Source organism: Meriones unguiculatus, chromosome 2 (genome assembly GCF_030254825.1).
Source record: "Meriones unguiculatus strain TT.TT164.6M chromosome 2, Bangor_MerUng_6.1, whole genome shotgun sequence".
NCBI lineage: Eukaryota > Metazoa > Chordata > Mammalia > Rodentia > Muridae > Meriones > Meriones unguiculatus.
This window is the reverse complement of record NC_083350.1, coordinates 135,831,105-135,846,915: the sequence shown is the minus strand read 5'-3', so window position 1 is coordinate 135,846,915 and position 15,811 is coordinate 135,831,105. Positions and strand designations below refer to the sequence as shown.

The following is a 15,811-nucleotide window of genomic DNA, read 5'->3' as shown; positions in this document are numbered from 1 at the left end:
TGGTATTGTTCCTTACAATTACTAGTTTTTAATGATGTTTCTGAAAATGTTTGTATTGTTCTCATTTTTCAAGTGTGTGCAGTACACACGTGTGTATGTGTATACATGTATGTTTTTTGCATATGTGTGGGCATATATAAGTGGATGTATGTGTGCCGCATACATGTGCAGGCCTAAGGTTGATTTTAGAAGTCTTCCTTGGTTGCTCTCCTCCTTCATTTGTTCGAGCAGGGTCTGTCAGATTCAGACCTCTCCAATGTGGGCAGTCTTGCTAGCTGGCTTGCTCTTGTGATCCTTTCTTTTGTCCTTCCCAGGTAATAGTACAGGCTGGTTGTCATGCTTAGCCAGCATTTGTTGGGCTTCTAGGGACCCAAACTCTGGTTCTTATGCTTGCATAAACAAGCAGCAAGTTAAAAGTCAGAAAGCCAGCCTGTCCACCAAGAGTAGCTCCTTTCCTTGAATGACCGCTGACCATGAGCAATGCCCCCAGGAATGACCATGAGTTCCACACAGCTGATAGTCTTGAACATAAACCCTAGTGGTTACCCTGAGGTCAAGATCTACGCAGAGATGCTCAGTTTTCAAAACATTTTCATACACAGAGCATGTTCTTGCTCCCTTGAATACATATTGGTGATGTTTATTTACATATGCAGAGACTGAAGCAAAGGGAAGTGAAGTGACTGGTGAAGTTGGGACTAGCTAGTGATGTGCGGATTCAGACGCAGACCTTGGCTTAGCTTTTACCTACAGGACAAGGACATTTCCAATTCCACCACTTCATCTGAAGTTGCAGAATTAATTAATTCTTGGCAGCCTAGAACTTGCTTTGCCCCCCATTAGCTGGTCTTGTAGGAAGATTAGGAATGGAAACAAACACTTCTTCTTCAGCTCTTTGGGCAATGTGACTTACTTGTTCTACAGTGTTTGGAAATTGTAAGTGAATGAAGCTCTATACAACAGTGCATGCCTGTTATCTCCACACTCTAGGTCTGGAGGAGAGAAGAGGGATGGTGGGTGGGACTGGCAGGAGATGAAGTGGGGCTACAGCTGGGATACAAAGTGAACACATTGCAATAAATGATAAATAAATTAATTCATTTAAAAAAAGAAAGATCCAAGGGTGAAATGAGAAATAAAAGATAATAAAAGAGTCATTTGTAAACTAACATGGAGTCAACCTGAATAAAAGGACAAGAAAGTCCTGGAAGGATTGTGAAATAGAACATGGGCAGCACAAGAGGGCTGTTGGCCTGGTTATTTTTTTTTTATTACATTTTTATTTTTATGTTAATTACAGATTATTCACTTTGTAACCCAACTGTAGCCCCTTCTTCATTCCCTCCCAATCCTACCATCTCTCCCTCATCTCCTCCCATGCTCCACTCCAAGTCCACTGATAGGGGAGGTCCTCCTCCCCTTTCATCTCACCCTAGCCTATCAGGTCTCATCAGGACTGGCTGCTTTGTCTTCCTCTGTGGCCTGGCAAGGCTGCTCCCCACTCAGGGAATGGTGGTCAAAGAACCAGCCACTGAGTTCATGTCAGAGACAGTCTCTGTTCCCCTTACTAGGGAACACAACTTGGATACTGAGCTGCCATGGGCTACATCTGAGCAGGGGTTCTAGGTTATCTTCATGAATGGTCTTTGGTTGGAGTATCAGTCTCAGAAAAGACCCCTGTGCCCATATTTTTAGTTCCGTTTCTCTCCTTGTAGAGCTGCTGTCCTCTCTAGGTCTTACTAACTCCCCCTTCTTTCATATGATTCTCTGCACTCTGCTCAAAGTTTGGTTATGAGTCTGGCCAGGGTATTTAATGAGTATAACTGTGAGTCTACAATAATGAAAATTACCAATTGAGCATTTGAAAAATAGCAAACATATTTCATATAAACAGAATGATGTTTATCATGTCTTTGGCAATTTGGGTAGGCTCAAGAAAGTTGATTCAGATTCAGAACCTTCCCATAACCAAAAAGTGAGGAGAGTCTCAATATATCCTCTTCTGTCTTTTCTGTGCTTAATTTTTTTTTTCCATTGTAAGCAGGCACTGTGGCACATGTCTATAGTGGAAGGATTCTGAAGGCAGAGGCAGCAGGTTCAATGGAGCTCAGGACATGAGAATAGCTTAAATAACACAGATAAGCCTTCCTTTCTTCTTTTTTCCCTTCCTTCCTTCCTTCCTTCCTCCTTTCTTTCCTTCCTTCCTTCCTTTTAACATGTACATTGTTTTCTTCCCCTCCCGTTCCTAGACTCTATTCAAAATTCATGAGAAGATATTTAAGCTACCTGGTTCCTGTTTGTTGTGTTCTTGCTAAAATAAGCAGATGATAATCCCAAGACACTTGAGCCATTTGAAATCTTTAGTTATTAGATACCTAACTTAGTTTTCAGAATTTATTTGCTTTAGTCTTAATCATCATTTTTATACATTTTATCTTACTTCATTTAGTATTAAAATATATTATAAAACTTATTTTTATAATTTTATGCATGTATATAATGTACATACAGATATACATAGGCATATAATATATGTACATAATATAATGTTTTGTGTTATATTTGTGATTGTATTCATCCTTTATCACCCTGTCATTCCTTTCACATTATGCTGACGCCTTCTCTTCCCCACAATTCTCAATTCCTTTTCTCTGTGTGTGTGTGTGGGTGCGCCCGTGTGTGTGTGTGTGTGTGTGTGTGTGTGTGTGTATTTAGTTTCACTGAGCTTATCTTCAGGAGCATAAGTGAGACTGTGGACAACTTACCCGTGGCTATATCACTGAAGAAAATGACTCCCAATCCCTCACTGTATTAGTTACTTTTCAGTTGCTCAGGAAAAAATTACCATGACCAAAAGAGGTGAGAAAAAAAAAATCTTTCTTTTGGCTTATGGCTCCAAAGGGACAAGAGTTTATAAGTCTACAGTGAACTTTCTCCATCAAGTCAGTACTTCTAGCCCTATCCAAAATACATCATCAATAATTGCAGACCAAATGTTCAGGTGTTTGATCCCATGGGGGCACATTTCTTATTGAAAACATCACATCCACTGACATCCTCTCATGAAGAGGTGGGACCTCAGGAGTCCTTCTATTCTCTGTGATGAAATACTGGTAGGACCAGTGTTGCACAGGTGTTGTTCAGGTGACCACAGCTGTTCTGGGTCCATGGGTGCAATGGCCATATGTTTAGAAGTTGGTATTTCACAGCACTCCCTCCCATCCTCTGGCTTACAGATTCTTTTCATCTTTCCTCCATGATTTAGCTGTCCTGTTTATAGCTAAGCCCTGAGAGGTCAATGATTCTTACTACTTGGACCTGTTATGAGTCTTTACTTTAACTGCTGTCCACTGTACAAAGAAGCTTCTCTAGCCAAAGCCTACTGCAGCATTAATCTGCAAGTATGCTTACAAATATTTAGAATGATATTCTGAAAGCATGTCCACTTAGCAGAACAATAGTTTTCCCTTAATTCCTACCTTTTATATAAATAGGGCTACATGTCTACATTGCAAGACTGTCTCATGAATTCATGTGATAATCCTGGAGGCTTAGCAAGGCTTCAGGAGTCAGAGAGGGAAGGAACATGGTGAAGGAGTATTTTAGAATGGAAATCTTCTTATTTAAAAGCTGTATTGAAGCAGTAGTAGCACTGCAAAATAGGTTCCTAAAATGCTAAATTTTTTTTTAACGTGGGAAAATTTCCAGAGCAAAAAGTTCAATACATACCAGTGGTACCCAAATTGCAAGAAAACTCCCCTGTATTAGAATGATGATCACTATGGTCAAAATAAGATGAAACAGAGGAATTTTTGAGATAAAGAAAAATTAACAGTAGTACCAGAGATACACCTGATGTTTTCTGATGTGGAGGGCTGTGGTTAGAAAACCACTCCTGAAGTTACCAGAAGGGCGAGTTTATTGTCTCTTCCGGGGTTTTCACTAAGATTAAGTGAAAGGACTAATTGAGGTAGCGTAAAAGTGCTTCATTCACAACTATCCTATGATAGAGTCATTGAATGCTTGTTCTTTTTACTGCCCAACAACTATTATGTTTCCTGATGTAGTCGACCTTGGAGTCCAAGAAACTGTCATGGCTACTACTTACATTGGCTCAGTGCACATAATTTGCGCTCTTCTACAGAATATTGTCATGTTTTAAATTCCTTTTAGAATTTAAAGAGAAACTTAGAGTATTTAATGTCATCTCCAATGGAAGCATCTTTTTCTACTAGATTTACTTTCATGAGAACACAATAACAAGAAGTGTAAAGATACTAATGACCCACACAACATTTTAATGTGCCCAACTCCTTGAAGACACAAAGTGTCTAACTTACCAAAAATACAGCCAGGCATCTTAAACATGACAGTGTTATAACTTATCTTTATTTCTCTTCACACTTGCTAGCCTGCACAAGCATAAACACCAGCACACACAGTATGTATAGGGTGTTATTATTTTACAACACTGAAATGAGAAATCAGTAAGCTGGTGATAGATGTAACTAGGAAGAAGCAAGATTTTCTATTCCCAAGAGCTGAAGAAATAATTATGGGCAATATTGTATCTTTAAAAAATGAATAGTTTTTTAATGATTTTCTTGTTTTTAATAGCTAAGTAGTATTCCATTGTGTAAATTTACCACAATTTTTGTATCCATTCTTCCATTAAGGGACATCTGGGTTGTTTCCAGATTCTGGCTATTATGAATTGAGCTGCTATGAACATGGTTGAGCAAATGTCCTTGTTGTATTCTTGAGCATATTTTGGATATATGCCTAGGAGTGGTATAGCTGGATTTTGAGTTAGCACTATTCCTAATTTTCTGAGAAAGTGCCAGATTGATTTCCAAAGTGGTTATACAAGTTTACATTCCCAGCAGCAATGGAGGAGGGTTCCCCTTTCTCATGAAATTTACAGGTAAATGATGAGAACCAGAAAAGATCATCCTGAGTGAGGTATCCCAGAAGCAGAAAGATACACATGGTATATACTCACTTATAAGTGGATATTAGACATATGGTATTGGATAAACATATTAAAATCTGTATACCTAAAAAAGCTAAGGAAGGAGGACGACCCTGGGTAAGATGCTCAATCCTCATTCAGAAAGGCAAACGGGATAGACCTTGGAAGAGGGAGAAAACAGGCAACAGGCCAGGAGCCTACCACAGAGAGCCTGTGAAAGACTATACCCAGCAGTGTATCAAAGCAGATGCTCATACTCACAGACAAACTTTGGGCAGAGAGTAGGAATCTTGTGAAAGAAGGGGGAGCTAGAAAGACCTGGAAGGGACAGAAGCTCCACAAGAGTTTTTTATGAGACTGTTTCTCTAACCAAGGACCATGTAGGGATATAACCTAGAACCCCTGCTTGGATGTAGCCCATGGTAGCTCAGTATCCAAGTGGGTGCCCTAGTAAGAGGAACAGGGGCTGTCTCTGACATGAACTCAGTGTCTGGTTCTTTGATCAAGTTCCCTGATGGGGGAGGGCAGCCTTACCAGGCCAGAGAGGAAGACAATGCAGCCAGTCCTGATGAGACCTGATAGGCTAGGGTCAGATGGAAGGGGAAGAGGGCCTCCCCTATCAGTTGACTTGGGGAGGGGAATAGGAGGAAAAAAGGGAAGGAGGGTGGGGTTGGGAGGGAATGAGGAGGGTGCTACGGCTGGAATACAAAGTGAATAAATTTTAATAAATAAAAAATAAAAAAATGAATAGTGATATCATCTAGCAACTAGCCATGAGCTTTCTTAAAGCAAGACACCTTATCTGTTGGTCTGTCTGCCTATGTGATTTTCCATCCATCCATCCATCCCTTTCATTTTGTATTCCAAATTATTGTTTCCCTATATGCAATACCATCATTGGCATTCGATAAGCTTTCCATTTTCTATTATCAAGAAACTGGCACCAGCAATATTTTCTTTTTGTCTTACTCTACTTTACTTACACTTAAGTTCACTTAAAATTATTGTTTTTATAGACTATTATTTACCTATAACTTTTTGTTTTAGGATTTTATGTACTCCTATAATGGTGTTTTGATTAAATCTAGTCTTTTTTATTTCTGCAATTCCTCCCTTATCCCATAACCACTTTCCCTTCCAATATCATTATTTATTAAAAAAAAAATACACTGAGTCCTCTTCGTGTTGCTAGGGTGTGCCTTGGTGGAAGGGCATCTATTGGAACACAAACAACCTCTTAGGACCTGTGTCTCTGAAGAAAAACACATCCAACCTAGCAGCCATAAACTGCCAGTAACTGCTCATCTAGGAGTGGGTCTTACTGAGTCCCTTTCCCATTCCTTCTGGGGTTTTGGCTGGTGTGACCCAAAGCCTGTCCTGTGGATGTGGTGACAGCCTTTGTGGTTTCCTGTGTGTAATGACCCTGTCATATCCTTCTGCTGCAGATGTTCGCTATCCTCTGCCTCTACAATCCTTGCATCTCTTCTTCCGCGGTTGCTAAGCTTTGTGTGACGAGGCGTATAAAAACGTCCCGTTTGAAGCTGAGCGACACAGAGTCTTGCGCATTGACCAGCTGTGGGTCTCTGTTTTAATAGCCGTCTACTGTAAACAGAAGCTTCTCTGATAGAGATTTAGTGATACACTAATCAATAGGTATAAAGAAGGAATGATGGGACAGTATTAGTATGTCTATTAAGCACAATAATAGTTTTAGATCCTACCCATAGGGCTTATGACTTCCCCAGGTAGGGAGTTTTGGCCCAGTTAACAGTACCAGGCATGAGTTCAATCCTGAGCATCAGGGTTTCATATCCAATCTGAAAGTGGTTGATTATTCTCGTAACATTCCTGCCATTATTACACCAGTGACCAAATCTTGGCTGAGTAGTCGTTATACAGGGTTTACAGCTGGGTAGGAGAGTTAACTATTTTTCTCTTCAGTAACAAGCATAGAATATTCCAGAACTATGAAAACCAGTTACCTCCAGAAATCACATGATTTCTCCATGTCGTATGGCTGAAGTATGTGGTATCTTCAGCTCATACTTTTGGTATTTTCAAGTTTTAGGTAGTTACCAAGCAGAATAACACTAGCCTATTATATTTGGGAGATTTATGAGACCTCGACTAACTGAAACCTCAGAAAGGGGTAATTCTTACTTGGCACTGGGCTTTTTTTTTTTTTTTTTTTTTGCCAAGGAGATTATTTTTTTTATCAGTTCTACACATTTTTTCTTTACATTTTATTCGTTTTGTATCCCCCCCATAAGCCCCTCCCTCCACCCCTCCTGATCTTACCCTTCCTCCCCCTTCCTCATGCATGCCCCTCCCCAAGTCCACTGATAGGGGAGGTCCTCCTCTCCTTCCATCTGATCTTAGTCTATCAGGAGTGGCTGCATTGTCATCTTCTGTAGCCTGGTAAGGCTGCTCCCCCCTCAGGGAGAGGTGATCAAAGAGCAGGCCAATCAGATTATGTCAGAGGCAGTCCCTCTTCCCATTACTATGTAACCCACTTGGACGCACTGGGCTTTTAACTTGATAACCTATGGTTTCTGGGAGAAACATTCTCTCCCTATTATAAGGGAACTTCATTTGAACTCCTTTTAAATATGTATCTGTGTATATTTTAGGAAACATGTACAGTGTTTATCTGTATGTCATATTCAAGGGATATCATGGATCTGTATGGATTTCAAGGACATTTTAAAGGGAACATTCATTATTCCTATTTACATTCCTTTACTTGCCCCACTCCAACATTTATTTCCATTACTTCATTTCCTCCCTTCATACTAACTGTGTTCTATCCCTCTTCCCTTGAAGTCATCCCTGATCGTTCATGGTTAACCTTTAAAATGATATCTAAGGCATTTGTTTTATACAGTTGAGTGCATCTGTGTTTCATGCACATATGCTTGTAATTATGATATCATTTTTACTTAAATTTATTTAAAATTACTAGCTTTCTGTATCTAATGCTGTTGAGCTATTGAACTGGATGGTCAAAATTTCAACTTTTAGAAAAGGAGAAGAGAAAATTGTATTTAAGGTTCCTTATTTCTTGAGATCAGCAAGGAATCTGCAAACTTTCTGTTAGTTCTCTTGCACATCAGCTCATTTTTAAACCAATGGGTTCCTCTCACGTTATAGGATGATGTCACCTTCTAAACATTTTAATTATCCTCAAAACTGGGTAGAAAGATATTTAGAAGTTGGATTTTCACAGACTTTCCCAAAGTATCTACTTCTTTAAATATCTGGAGGCTCAAAAAAGCTATCTTAAAATAATAGTTTCCTTCTTAGAAATAGAATTTATTTCCATGATAACCTTTATCTTGAAGACAATCTACCTTTGTTGGTGGCAGAACTGAAGCAAGACACGTACATATAAGATAGCTTCTGAGATTCAGAGATGGTTTTAAGCATTTTAGTTAGATTAATAGGTAAGATCTCATACATAAAGGAAAGTTATTTGTGAAAGTCAAGGCCAGTAAATAATTAGATAGAGAACCAAGTTTACTCCTTGAGTTATTTTATTCATGTAGATTTTAATCCATGAGTTACCTAGGTACATACTGTCAGATTTCCAAATACTACTTTGTGGCTATTTTAACTGTTACCAATTTCTAATTTAATTTCATTGTGACTGTTGAATTAATTAAACAAGAATTCAAAAATTTAAAAATTACATTGAGCCTTATTTTTGTCTAGCTATTAATTTTTCTTTAAATCTACTTTGATAGTAACAGCAAATTTAACGTGAAATGACACTTTGTTTGTTGTGTTATATGTCACTATTTGGGATGAGCATACCAGTAGATTATCCATTACCAAACAGTCAGCCCTGAAAACATACCTACGAGTTACATTCTAGTGACTCAACAAGCTATATTTAGGAATATATATATGTATATATATGTGTGTGTATACATACATACATACATAAATACATACAATAACAATTAGTGAAAAAAAGGGGCCATTAATTTTAAGGAGAGGGGGGAGGGCTTCTGGGAGGGCTTGGAGGGAGAAAGAGAAAGGGGAAATGTATCTCAAAGATAAAAACAAACACTCAAGCAAACCAGTGCTTCTCAAAAGTAACATATGGATGACCACACAGTATGATTTAGACTGACAGTCTCTGTGTAAGTCAAATTTTCAAGTAAGTGACATATATTTCACGTAATTCCTGGTATGATTTGGTTGTTTGCCCTCTTACTATCGTTTTCCAGTGTCTCAGCAGCTTTTTTTCTTCACTCTTTTTCTCTACTAATTTCAGTCAATTAATTCTTATTTTTTTTTCAATGCAGTTTATTCAGGAACCTTGAACAATCATCTGACCCTGGGGAAAGCCAGCCAATTAATTCTTATTTTAACTTTAAGTCATAGTTTTGATTCTCTAGTTACCTTTTAGATCCTTTCTGACGGTAACTTTAGAGATTATAACATTCATCCCTTATTTATACAGTCAATATTACATTGCCACATTAAAATACTTGAATGTACTAGGATTATATTTGTTTTTTTTCTTTACAGGTCATTTTGGTATAGGTGTCAAAAACTTTATACTGACTCATGTAAGCAAACATTTAAAAAGGGCTCTCTTGAGACAGAGTCTCAGAATTACTATGTGGTGGAGGTGACCTTTTTTATGATTTTTCTGCCTCCTCTTCTCCATTGTTCATGTTGGGTGATTTTCACTATTTCTAAGCTTAGGGAGCCCTTCTTTAGCAGTCTTTGTCCTCATCCTGGGCTAATCTATGCCAACTCTCCATTCTGTCCTTTGTTCTGTCCTTGTTTTAGCTTCCAATTTTCTTCTGAGACTTTTCTCAGCTCACTAGTGAGAACAAGTTTCACCTCAAGGCTCTTGAATACATTGCTGGAATCTCTGTCTATCAGTCCCAACATCCAAGCATCGTGGGAACTGTTTATCTTTGGACTGGTTATCTTCTAAGTACCAATTTCATTTTCCTACTTCTTCACATATGCATTAATTCTTTATTCTATGCTGTACATCTTGAAGAAGCTTTGTCGGGAAATGATTCAAGGAATTTTATTTATTTATTTATCTATCTATCTATTTATCTATCTATCTATCTATCTATTTATTTATTATTTTTGGTGCTTGATGCTCTTTCTTTAATCACTCTCATCTTAGTCTTAACAGGTGTATTTTGGTACAGAACTCAATCCTCATATATATATATATATATATATATATATATATATATATATATATATTTTTTTTTTTTTTTTTTTTTTTCCTGCATGCCCTTATGCTTAAAGCATGACCTTTCTGGGTCTCAGCTGAATTTGTAGACTATGAGGTTAGACTTCTTTATGTTGATTCCCTAAACATCTCAGCATGAAGATGTCTTGCCATTTTCACTGATGCTTAGTTCTCCAGCTGAAAGCTTCTGTTGCATGGATGTGTATTCTTCACATGGCCAAGTAAAACCTGGGAGTCCTCAGAGTCTGTGCGCAAGCCCTTTCATGAGTGGTCCTTGGCTGGAGTATCAGTTTCAGAAAAGACCCTTGTGCCCAGACTTTTTGGATCTGTTGCTGTCCTTGTGGAACTCCTGTTCTTTCCAGGTCTTACTATCTCCCACTTATTTTATAAGATTCCCTGCACTCTGCCCAGATTTTGGCTATGAGTTTCAGCATCTGCCTCGATACCATGCAGGGTAGAGTCTTTCAGAGGCCCTCTGTGGTAGGCTTCTGTCCTGTTCCCTGTTTTCTCCCTCCTCCATCCTCTTTGCCTTTCTGAATGAGGATTGAGCATCTTAGCCAGAGCCCTTCTTCCTGATTAGCTTCCTTAGGTGTACAGATTTTAGTATGTTTATCCTATATTATATGTCTAATATCGACTTATGAGTGAGATATACCCTGTGTGTCTTTCTGCTTCTGGCATACTTCACTCATACTTTTCCTGTTCCCACTATTTACCTGCAAATTTCATGATTTCCTTGTTTTTTATTGCTGAGTAATATTCCATTGTGTAGATATACCACAATTTTTGTATCCATTCCTCAACTGGGGGGCATCTGGGCTGTTTCCAGCTTCTGCCTATTACAAATAAAGCTGCCACAAACATAGTTGAGCAGATGCCCTCGTTGTATCCTTGAGCGTCTTTTAGATATATGCCTAGGGAACACTCACCTTTCAATGACAGCCTCTTTGTTAGCTTTGTCAAGACTCAGCAGACTGCTATTACAGCTCCCTGTGCTTCCCACAGTTAGGGTAGAAAGGAAGCCCAACAGAAGCTAAAAGATTTACATATTTCTCCTTTTCAAGGATTGTTCCTGTTCTGAAAATTGCTAATACCTGAGAAGAAATATTTAATATGTCTTGTCCAGTTTTAAAGTTTTTTAACAGTAGGAAGGCAGATTTGGTAGAAGTAACTGTATTTTGGCTGGAATAAAGAAAAAAAAACCATGGATTTATGATTAATTATTCATAATATACTATGAGATAATAATTGTGAACTAGGTACTATTACTATAATCCAATTATATTAAAAATTAAATTCAAGCTAAGTTGTGAGAAGAACTTTTGGAATTTTAAATGCAGGTGGTCAGATTCCATACTCTTTTTTTGGTTCAACACACTATACTATGCAAATACTATACTGCGTCTGTAACATAAAATTATGCCTATTTTCTTTATGACATTTATCATAATGTCTATTTGTTCATATCTTTAATATATTCATGTAGTTTTTACTTTCTGTTTTAAACTTCTGTTGATAAACAAGGAGCATACATTTTCTGTTTATAGACATCTGTCCATTGTTTAGCACAAGAACAGGTTTCTGGTAAGGATTTACTTACACCCTCGTTGAACTAATAAAGAAGTGTATGCCACCAATTTTTATGACAACGCAACTGGGGGATACCCAAAAGATGATGTGCTCACTAGAGCTTTTACAACTGTACGTAGAAAATAAAATTGTATAATAAGAAAAGTGTTGTGGCAGGATTTGTCTTTTTGATGGATGACTTTGATTAGGAGCCAATCTTAGAGACCTTTTAATGAATGGTGGCTCCGGGCTGATGCTAGGGCACAGCTGATGCATCCTGGGTGTCTAGGCATCATGATGAGCTGGGGTACCAAGCGATGTCTGTGTTTGCCAGCTTGTGTTTTTTAGAAGAAAAAGAAAAGAGCAAATTTTCGTAACAGTTGTTTCTAGAGCCTTTGTACCCCATATTTAGCTAACAATACATGCTGATTGATTTTTCAAGTATTTGTGTTGATTTTAGAGCCACATAGGTACAGTTTTTGCAGTCTACATGACAAAGCATATGCATTTATTCTTATCAGAAGCAGAAGTACCTGATGTTTTTGAGGCCAATTTTTGTGTTTAACAAGATAAAGATATGCAGTAGATATCCCATTTACATAAAATTAGAGAAAGATGCTTGAGCAAATGCAAATAAATGTAAAAAGGAACATTTTCATTTTGATTCATGATTAGTATCAACTATCATGATGTGGTAATAACACAATACAGAATTCTGCAGGGTATAACTAATGGCGTGAGCTATTTATAAACAAAATACCCTGATTAACTTATTTCATGAAAGTGTTTGTTTGATTATATATCAGATATTGTTCTTAAAGCCTCGGAACTTTGCAAATGTTTTCCTATGAAAATTATGTGTACCGTCCCTGTTAGTTCTACCCAGGTGACACGTACTGCAAAATGGCTGCTTCCTCTTGCTACATTAGCAATTGTCTGAATTGACCATTTAATTCCTATTGATTCACATTTATTACTTAATGTTTAGCTTTTGAGACAGAAACACAAACTGTTTTACGGCAGGAAACAGTAGACTAAAGTTAATGCCAGCATATCAAGTTATTCATGATGATCACCATGATTGTGTTTCACCCCAGTAATTTCCAAGGTCTTGAAAAAGCATCTTTATTTTTAAAACAGAAAATATCTTACTCTAAACAGGGAGCTGCTTCTTGCCTCACCAGGAAGAGTAGCACCTCATTGTCCTCCCATTGGAATTGCAGTTTCTTGATTCTTTGTTCTTATTCCATATTTTAATAAACCAAACAGAATTTTCACGTGGCCATACCATTTGAGGCACTTTCATGATTAAATGTGATGTAAAGCCTCTTCTATCCATTCTGACACATAAAAGATATTTTTTTTCACAGTGGTTGTCCTTTTCACGTGTGATAAAGCATGAAGGAGGTGACATATAATTACTTTCTGCACATCCCAGCTTATTATTGCTTACATATACCTACAGATTTTCTAGAAAACTTGTCTCCGTTGGAATGAGTTTCTCACATTGTACTCCCAGATAATCCTAACATTCTAATAATTTTGACATACTGAAATGTATTTCCACTACTGCCTCTTTCAGATGGAAATAGAACAAAATTCTTTGAAAGGCCATGTATCCTGTTATTGGATGGCAATATGACAGCATAAAATGTTGCTAGATAGACTAGTGAAGAAAGAATTTTCTTTTGCGGTCAAAAGAAATATGCTTTTAGATTCTGCAGTTTACTTACATGGGATAATTTCTTTCAAGAAGGTTCTCTTACCAGTTTCAAAATGCTTTTGTTGTCTGCAGGTCCTTCATGTCAAGTCAAGCCCACTCTTAGAGCTGTGAAAAGTTTGGGCAGAGTGTTTCTCTCCTAGATGATGTAGTTTATAATGGACTTTCCCCATGTTGGCATATCTCAGACTCACATACACTCTAATATAATTATGGTGACTGCTAAGATGAAAGTATTTGGTTTTCACAGTAATGTTAGTTTTGCCATTTGTATACAAAGAGAAACGTAAGGATGTAAGATCAGAAAATGGAAAGCACAAAAGACCTCAGTAAATTGCTGTAAGCCAGGCAAGACGGAACAATCCCCTTCAATGAAAGGGACAGGTGAACAGTCCAGCACAATCCACCCATCTTTGCTGCAGATTAAAATGGATTATTCATGGTGAGGGCAAGACCTTTAGGGAAGAGACCACGAGGCAGGCACATTTTTCTAGCCTGCAAGGTAGGCTCGGTAACCATGGAGATTCTAGGAATCCACATGGTTCCAGGATCAGACAGAACCCTCCAGGGTACAAACATGAAACACAAATCTTTAAGAACAGAGATAACAATATTTCCTGTCTTTGAAAAGCTGTCTGAAGAATGTTAGCATCCTTTGAATCAACCATGCTAGCACTAGACATCCACAGTCCAAATTCCTGTCCCCCATCTCATCTGTGATTTTACAAGCTCCTCTTTCCCTCACCAGCACCTCTCCTCCTTATTTTGTTCTCAGCTTTCTTCTTCTCCTGATGCAGTTCAATTGCCCTTTCATTGTGAACAGTCACTTCTGGGTCTTTTTCTTCCTCTAATAGTTGAGATTCCTCTTTGAGGGCTTCCTGATTTGCTCAGAATCACAAATCAGGCAGTGTGTAATTTGTAGGTTTTATCTTTAAATTGAAACACACTGGAAGGCCACCCAGTAAAGCTAGATGTGCACACACAGTTCTTACCTGTGGACCTTTGGTATTTCATTTTACCTGTGTGCGTGGTTCAGGGCAAGGTCCGGCTTCCTCATACGTAGGTAGCATGTGACGAGCTTTGTCTCAATGAAACTTGCCACGCTTGCTATATCTTCTGCGTGTGCTTCAAAGGGTTTCCCTAGAGCTGCCCCTTTGCTGCAAAGCTTAAAAAGAACAACACTTTAAGACTCTTGGTATTGCCACCACACATGCTATCTTTTTAATAAGCAAGATGTACACATGCACACGTAATTTTTCAGAACTATGTAAAATCTTAACATTTTGATTATGAGTTAAATGGTTCCTGTTTATTATTGTGTGACTACAGTAAAAATGTGACTTTTTTTTAAAGTAAAAGGTTTTCTATAACATATTTTAAAAGTGTGATAGATACTGAAGAGTGCCATTTGCAAAGAAATGTCTGTTTTAAAATGTAGGCACACAATAAGCAAAGGTATTAGGAGAAAACTTGGCATAAATCACATTAAATACCAGTGCTCTTATGAAACCCAACGGAGCAATGATATAGCTCACTATCAAGTTTGATTTAATATAATAAGGGGTATCGGAAGTAAACTCCTAGGAGCCATTAACGTGATCGGTGATTAATTTGAGTCTGAATCAGATTCTCTAGGATGTTACTCAAAGAAAAGAAGTGAAAAATTTATTAGGATTTATTGGCAGAAGCCACAGTATCTGAGAAACATGGCAAGAATATGGAATTCTTAATAAAAATTCCAGGAAGCGAGTGGTTTCTGGGCAACATAGACAAACTGCAGAGGAAGAAAATAATTAATATTTGGGGAGAGCTATGAACATTAATAAGTGTCAGTAGCGTGGCGAGTGGGTCAGCACTTTCTTCCCGCTTAGAGTTTTCTCCTGTTCTTGTCATGGAGGCTGATGGAGAAGGGAAGCCATCAGCTTTACTCAGGCTACCTGCTTCATGGCTCATTTGTATCTTTATTTGTACTTCTGCAGGAGGAAATGTTCTTACCGGGGGGAACAAGACATACGGTCTTATACAGTCTTGAGTCTGGTTTGTTATTTACACTAACAGTATTGCTAACTGATTTTTTAAAATGCACAAAGGGGCACAAATTTATAAAAGCTATCTTTTGTTCTAAAGTACTTTGGTTTTTTTTTTTTTTCAGTTTTATCCAAAAATACAAACACTGAGTATTCTCTCTTATTTGTAGATTCCAGCTTTGAGTGAACCTTTAGATAGGAAGTAAAAAGGAGCATGGGCAGGCTAGGAGCTTTTAGAGGGATATGGGGAAAATGGGGTGAGGGACTCTTACTAGAGAAGGAGGTGGTGATGC

The 15,811-nt window shown here is 37.9% G+C and overlaps 1 protein-coding gene across 1 annotated transcript in view; it reads right to left on the bottom strand.

Moving 5' to 3' along the window:
• The window catches only part of Spata16 (spermatogenesis associated 16), a 275,743-nt gene that overhangs the window by 197,633 nt on the left and 62,299 nt on the right, over positions 1 to 15,811 (bottom strand). Inside the window, exon 2 of the mRNA XM_060376930.1 lies at positions 14,511 to 14,656. Within this exon, the coding sequence (XP_060232913.1) occupies positions 14,511 to 14,656 (146 nt within the window). The remainder of the gene's footprint in view (positions 1 to 14,510; positions 14,657 to 15,811) is intronic.